This window comes from Mirounga angustirostris, unplaced genomic scaffold, assembly GCF_029215605.1.
Source record: "Mirounga angustirostris isolate CCGP_5_RB_7025 unplaced genomic scaffold, mMirAng1.0.hap1 SCAF_14, whole genome shotgun sequence".
Classification (NCBI taxonomy): domain Eukaryota; kingdom Metazoa; phylum Chordata; class Mammalia; order Carnivora; family Phocidae; genus Mirounga; species Mirounga angustirostris.
In genome coordinates, this window is record NW_026991722.1 from 91,293,180 (window position 1) to 91,300,784 (window position 7,605).

A 7,605-nucleotide genomic window follows, 5' to 3' on the forward strand; every position below is an offset into this window, starting at 1 on the left:
ACATATGTGTCTGTCCCTACCAGGCATGATGTATGTGAGTCCTGCTATTACGTGATAGTCCAATCTGCCAACATGTGTGTCCTCACTCGGACCAGGGGATGAAGCCCAGCTACTGCCAACAGACAGAGAAGCTGGTGTGGGGGCCATGGGAGGGACAGGAGCTCAGGGGGGTCCAAGGACAGAAGAGTGATGAGGCCAGGGCACTGAGGACCAGGACAGGGGCCGCAGGTCGGTGTGCAGCTAGGCGTGACCAGCCCATGAAAGGGCATCTCAGTGGGGCTAATGTGATATAGTTTCTGCAAAAGAAGTTAGGAACAACTGAAGGATTTAAGCCATTGGTTGACTGTGTGAAAGTTCTGTGTGAATGCTATGAGGAGAGAGGACCTGAGGGTAACAGGAGTTTACTTACTGCATTCTTTATAAAGACCTTGCATTCTTTACTGAAGATCCTGGATCATTTCCAAAAGATCCAGCAACAAGTCTGGGGACATTTGCTGAGTTGATACAGGTGGATATTAAGGGGAGTTTGAGCAAATGTGAGTTTCTACTCTGGTCTAAAGAGGCAGTCAAAATATCTGCAGTAGGACTTTAAAATACCGATTTTGCTAGGAAGCAGGACATAATGAACAAGAATTTATGGTGGGGAAATGATCTTATTTTATTTTATTATTTTATCATATTTAAGTTGATCATATTGATGATGTTATTATATTATTTGCTTAATTGCAATTGCTAAAGCCTGTGCGAAAATTCCAAGGAGAAATACATGACACAGATATGCACAAAACACCCACTTTACTTTGATAAACCTAAATTTTAGAGAAAAATCTCATGTTATTCACTAGTGTTAAGTCTGTAAAATTTATTAATTTTCCTATGTTACCAAATCAACTGAATCTACAGATGTTATGACAATTACATATCTAGTGAATTTTAGCAAACTGTAATCTTTTGAACATATCACTGAGCATTTTTATATCCTAGAATATGTCCATTTTATACTGATGCCCTGAAGAACCCTTGCAGGACATTCAAACAGGCAAACAAACAAAACCAGATCCACTGTTCCCTGGTGTGGGACATCAGGTGTTGCACATACGGGTCCTTCAGCTTTTTCTAGAATCTCCTGCGGGGTTCACTGGCCACTTCAGTTGTTTTCTGTACGTTAAATAAAAATGTGCCATTTATTTTCCCTAGTGATAATGGGTTTATTGAAGAGAAGCAAAAACTTGGAATCCAGGATGGGTAAGGTATGGCGAAACCACAGGCAAGTGCAGGGAACAAAGGATAAGGAAGCTCTTTTATGGAGCAAAGGGTGAGTGTGGGAGGGAGAAAAATCCATGGGAGTAAAAGGGAATTCTAATTACAGGGCTTGTCAATGGTTCCGTTGTGACAATTTCTCATTCGCTGGGTTGTTGCCAGGGCAGGAAGAAGTCTTCCTCTTCCTGAGGTAGGAAGGGACTAGCTAGCTATAGGCCTGTGGACTTGCAAAGTCTGTCCTCCCGCCTGGTCTGCAATTGAGGAGTGGGGGGCTCGAGCGCTCCCCCTAGTGGTCTCTGACTTCCATGCAAAAGAGATGTTCCTTTAATTAAATATCACATAATATATGTATGTGTTTACATTCCCATAGACTAGGACTCTTTCTGAGAGTGAGACTCAACAATATCATCAGCAGGCCTGAAGGACCATCGTATCTAGAAATCAGACCCGGTGAGATGCAGACCCCCGTTGGACTCTCAGGGCTTTGGACCGTGGTGACATGTGTGCCCAGGACCAGCAGGCGGCGCTGTGGGACTGCCTTGTACCAAAAAAGCAGCTCTTTAGTGAGAAGCATTCAAAAAGTTGGGGCTGGAGGGCTGGGTCCTGTGCTCCCTGATGGGACTCAGCAGCTGTGTCCCCTGTGGTCTGGCAGAGTGTCCCGAGGGGACCTGTGTGTGGTCTCAGCAGGTGCTCCCTCCCAGGGCTGGCCGCAGGGCTGAAGCCAACCTCCATCCTCTTCAGTGTGTGATGTGAACTGAGTTCAGCACCAGGGATCAGGGAAAGTGAGGGGCAGGGACTCAGTGGATGGACCGTATTTGCATATAGAGCCCCTCATGTGGCAGAGGCTGGAGGAGAAAAGGAGGCGTAGGGCAGCCCAGCCCACTGGGGAACCTGGGTCTGTGTCACCATGGCCTGGACTTCTGTCTTCCTGGGGATGCTCTTTCACTGCACAGGTAGGGACAGGCCTCAGGGAACAGCCTGCATCACCCCTCTGCTTCAGAGTTTAGAGAAAATTTGCATTGAACCTATCCAATATCCTATGAGTGTGTGGGTCTGCAGGTTCCCTGTCCCAGCCCAAGCTTACCCGGCCGCCCTCCCTCTCTGCATCTCCGGGAACAACGGCCAGACTCACCTGCACCCTGAGCAGGGACATCAGTGTTGGCGGCTTGAACATCTACTGAATCAGCAGCAGCCAGGGAGCCCTCCCCGGGGTCTGCTTTCCTACTCCTCAGACTCCGAGAAGCACCAGGGCTCCAGAGTTAGCCACTCAATGAACTGAGCCCCCCGGGCACCCCCCAGTCATTCTCTTTAATATGAAAATAAAGTTGTTACATTTCCTGAAAAGGATGTATTTATCTACCTTGAGGTATTTACACATGGGTCTTTTGATTTTTATACCCTTCAGTATTAACTGATGTCATGGGGAGTCTTAGAGGAATGCACAGACAAAGGATGGCCTGCATATTTTAAGATATGTCATTATTTTTCTTTTGGTCCATTTCCTTGGACAGAGGATTCACCATAGAACCATTTTTCTATGCTACTGAAAGCCCAGGGCTGTAGTGTTTATTCACACATGCACAAAACCATCAGCAATCTCTTGTTCTCACTCCCTGGTAGACCCCTCGGGACACAGGGGACTGTGGCTCTGGCTGGGATGTCAGGGCAAGAAAGAGCGGGCTGCATGCTCCCTTCCACCATGTGCTTCCAGACACCTGAAAACCGCACTGTTGTAAGTCTTGTGTCTGCAGAGATAAAAAATTGACAGACTTCTTGTCACTCAACAGGACCTGGACTCCTGATTCAGTGAATGGTGAACAGATTTGCTCTCACATGGGCCCTCCTGGCCTAAATAAGTCCTTTTCCAGTAAAAATCTTTGAGATCCTTACTTCTAAATGGAGGATCAGGACCCTGGAAGTATATAAAGAGAATCCCAGGAAAAACATCTCTCAGGGTATTTCAAAGTCAGAAGAGGGATAGGGCTCAGGTTGCCTCAGTTTTGGACACACACACACACACACACACACACCTCTCCTCCCTCTGAGTGAATAGTGTGTCTGGGACTCTACGCATTCCAGGCTTCTCTGCCCTTCCAGAAGTCAGGGTCAACCTGTGCTCACCCCGCCATCCTCAGGGTCACAATTTCCAGAAGGCAGAATCCTCCTCAATAGGAACTGGAGACATCTAGTGTGACTGGGGTCCTGTCCCCAGGGCAGCCAGGATGGAATCTGAACACCTGCTGTCCTGGGATGAGTCTGACGCTCAGGAATCCCAGGAGGGAGTCCCTGTCCCCATGGGCAGCTCAGCCCCCAACCATCTGTGGGATCCAGTCAGTGGCTAAGGCTGATCAGTAGAATGATTCTAGGACCCCAGGCTCAGAACACAAAACCCTTGAGGACAAGTGACTCATGTTCCCTGTGTTTTCAGGGTTGGGCTGTCACTCTTTATTCACTCTGCAGTGACCCTTCCAGCCAGGCTGCACTCTGATGGAAAGTCTTCTGTCCCAACCCAGGGCCACAGGGCATGTGACCTCAGGGACACACTCCCCCTTATCTCCACTTCTCCCCTCCTCAGCTTTGGGATATTTGACAGAAACTTCTGTGTCCAGTAGGCTTTGGGTAGTAAAATCCATTCCTGTAGTCATTGGGCACTGAATGAATAACGCTTCCATCCTGAACATGCTGGACACAGTTGCAGGAACTAGAGCTGTGTCCAACCCAGAGAGTGGTCTGACCCCAAATCCTTTGTCCTAGAAGCTCTGTCTGTGTTTGGCAATTTCGTCAGCAGAATGGCTCTGAGTTCATAGGAACAGGCCCCTCAAGGGGTTTCACTGGGCACCACGTTGACCTTTCCTACGTGGGAGACCAGACACATGGTACAAATAAGTGATTTTAGAAAAAGTATATAAAACCCTATTCTACTGAGAAAAGACGGCATTCCTGTTCCGTTAATTCAATCTTACTTAATGGAATTATGTATAAAATAACACACATTCTTCTTAAATATGATGTTGGCTCCGTGGTACTGACACATAATCTCTGTCACTAGGTCCCTGTCAGAGCATCTACAGCTGTCACTCCTTTCTTCCTAGAACGTCCAGCACGTTTGTCCTTTGTGCTCTGAGGTCAGGGCCGCACACACTCACGTGGCAGGGCTCCTGCAGACTCGTGTCTGTGCTGGGAGGACAGAGCCAAGGAGGAAATCCCTGCCCATTGTGTGGAAACCTGTTGTTTCATGCAGGGGGAATCAGTGACAGGTGGCAAAGATGTTCAGTGTGTGACCCTCTAGGAATGCACGGGAGGGTTTCTACACACAATCTGGAGATAAGAGCTCCCCATCTCCTCAGTGTTGTGAGGACCTCAGAGGGAGGAGAGCTCTGGAAATCAGGGAGAAAGCACATACAAGGAAAGTCCCAACATCCTGCACAGAGGGACCCTTTGTCCATGCGGTCCTGTCGCTGCTCTGGACTGGACCTTGTTCTAGAAGAGTTTGTGTAGAGTTAACGTCTCAGTCCTGACCCAAGAACAGAGAAGGGAACCATGGAGAGCCTCACTCTGAACACTCTTAGATGAGCATATAATGTGTCCTGACTTAATGGGAGGTGACATATATGGACAACAGGTCAGGCCCTAATGCAGGGAACAGTTGCCAAAACAGTTTTGGGGGGGTGTGGAGATGGGTCTGATGGGCTCTGGTCACCATGACACGTAATGATGTGTCTGAGTCTGGACACCAGGGGGCACTCTGGTCCCATCTCTGAGTCAGGGGTGATCAGAGTTGGGCCTGTAACCTGGCCCTGCCTGTGCCCTGTGCTCAGGGCTCATAGCTGGGACCTCCCCACCCCTGGGCACACAGTCCCTCCCCTGCCCACCCCCCCTCACATCCTCAGGCAGAGGGACCTGACCCAGGGCCAATGAGGGGTCAGAGAGCTGGGGGTCTCATTTGCATGGACAGGCCCTCCCTCTCGCAGAGGATGAAGAGGGGGAGGGAGAGATTAGGGGAGGCTCTGCTCAGCTGTGGGGCCACAGAAGGCAGGATCGGTGATGACCTCCACCATGGCCTGGTCCCCTCTCCTCCTCAGCCTCCTCGCTCACTGCACAAATGATTGGATGCAGGGACAGGGGAAGGGGCCCTGGGAGGACATGTGGGGCCCTGTTTCTCCTCTTGTCTCAAGACCCCAGCATCACCCTGTCTGTGTCTCTCCCCCTTGCAGGGTCCTGGGCCCAGTCTGTGCTGACTCAGCCGCCCTCCGTGTCTGGGGCCCTGGGCCAGACGGTCACCATCTCCTGCACTGGAAGCAGCTCCAACATTGGGGGTGGTAATGCTGTTAACTGGCACCAACAGCTCCCAGGAAAGTCCCCTAAAACCATGATCTATGGTAGTACTGCTAGACCCTCGGGGGTCCCCGAACGATTCTCTGGCTCCACGTCTGGCAACTCTGGCACCCTGACCATCACTGGGCTCCAGGCTGAGGACGAGGCTGAGTATTATTGTGCATCGTGGGATGATAGTCTCAGTGCTCACTCAGTGCCCCCGGCCTGAGGGGAAGGGAGACAAAAACCCACTAACTCCTCTGTAAAGAGGAGGAGACACACCAGCGTAGCCTGTGATTCTGCTTATTCTTTTGCTGACGCCCTGGGAGCAGGTCCATCCAGGGGCACCGTTTAAGGGCGAGGTCCGTCCTGTCCCTTCTGTCCTCAGAGTCACTTGGGGCAGCCCATTCGCAGACAAGGAGTCTTCATGTAAACAGAAAGTTCTCTTTTCATCAACTGGGGGTATTTAACTTCTAGGCCACATCATATTAACTCTTTCCTTCTGATTTTAAAACAAATCCAACATTTTATTTTGTCTCTGAACAGATCGTGGGATCTCAGCACTCCCCATGTGGTGCTTGAAGAATAACTCAGTCCTGTTGCATCAGAAATTATTATCTGCGTGGCTATAAATGGTGCTGCTGCCTAGTTTTGTCTAATTTCCTGATTTTTTTGAGAAATAGACACTCACTTAGAATGATAAAACTATAAAGGAATCCAAAACTTTCCTCCATAGGAATAATCTGCACATGAATGTTTGTACCAGTTTCATTCATAATCACTAAAACTGAAAGTGACCGGAAGTCTGTCCATAGAGATTTAGTCCAGGTTTGTATCTAATCACCAAACATGGACCCGAACTGAGATGCCACCAAACAGGCAGCTCGTTTCTAAAATGGGAAATAATACATAGTACGGTTAAAGTTATATCACTTTTGGGAAGAGGCAACACTCTGGAGAGAGCGCAAACACCTGCAGTTTCTGGAAGGAGAAAAGAGACAAAAGACTTGATCATGTGAACGGAGGAAAACGTTTCTGAGCAAGAGAAGGATTCTCTGTGACGCTGTAACGGCAGTGAAATGACACGATGACTCCGTCAGAGTTCACTGAACCCCGTGCAGCCACATGACAGAACCGACGGTTGCAGATAAAACTCCTTAGGGAGGGTCGGGGCCCGGGGTGGAATGCGGACAAACCCCCGCACCTGCCGGACAGACGTGTGAGCCCAGCTCAGGGCCGGGCTCGGGGCAGAGCCGCTGGGCCGAGTGACCGTGCAAAGGAGCGGAGCCCGTCAGGGCAAAGTCAGAAGCGACTGCCCGTGGGCTCTGTGCTCCAGTAGACAGGGCTGTGTCCCGCGGAAACAGGTGGGTTATTTTGAGGGGCCTGCACTGTGTCCTGGAATTGAGCAGTCAAGTCAGTGGATGGGCCCTGGGGAGCCCGATTTCTCCCGGTAGGAGTGGAAAGTCGCAGATAGAACCCAGGGTGAAGCGTGAGCTCATGGGTTCGAGCTGGGGAGGGCGGTTTGGAATCGTGTGTAGTTTGATAGGGACAGATAATTGCCTGTCGAGACAGTCAGTGCTGTGTGCAGGGTCCTGGGTGAGTGACTGTCATATAGAAGCCCTCGGTCTGTCAGCGGGGCGGAAGTACACGCTGGGATGCCCAGAGCCCTGAGTGCATTCCCCCAAATAGTGCTTCCTAGTACCGTTCTCTGGGAAAGGATGCAGGCTGCTTTGCAGAGAGGCTTAGTCCCCAGACCAGGAATTACATGGATGAGCTTGGGGCGACTTCTAGTGTCAGAAAGTGTAGAATCCTTCAGAATAAACACAAGCCCATCAGTGCAGGCCCAGCCCACACACACAGTGACGGGGTGTGTCCAGGAGCTCGTGAGACACTTAAAATGCCCCCATTGGGCAAAACTGGAAAGATTTGAGCAACCGAATAAATGTGACAGTATTAGCTTCTTACTCAAAATTTAAAATAATTGTCCACAGTCCCTATTGTGAAATGGTTGAATAAATGAATAAATGGAGG

The 7,605-nt window shown here is 49.8% G+C and overlaps 1 gene segment (V, D, J or C); it reads left to right on the forward strand.

The window, feature by feature from the left end:
• The first annotated feature begins 2,167 nt into the window (after nucleotides 1-2,167).
• LOC135362466 (probable non-functional immunoglobulin lambda variable 1-50) lies at nucleotides 2,168-5,803 on the forward strand. The segment is given in 2 exon segments: nucleotides 2,168-2,213; nucleotides 5,475-5,803. Coding segments are annotated over 2 exon segments (375 nt in total).
• Nucleotides 5,804-7,605: the final 1,802 nt, after the last annotated feature.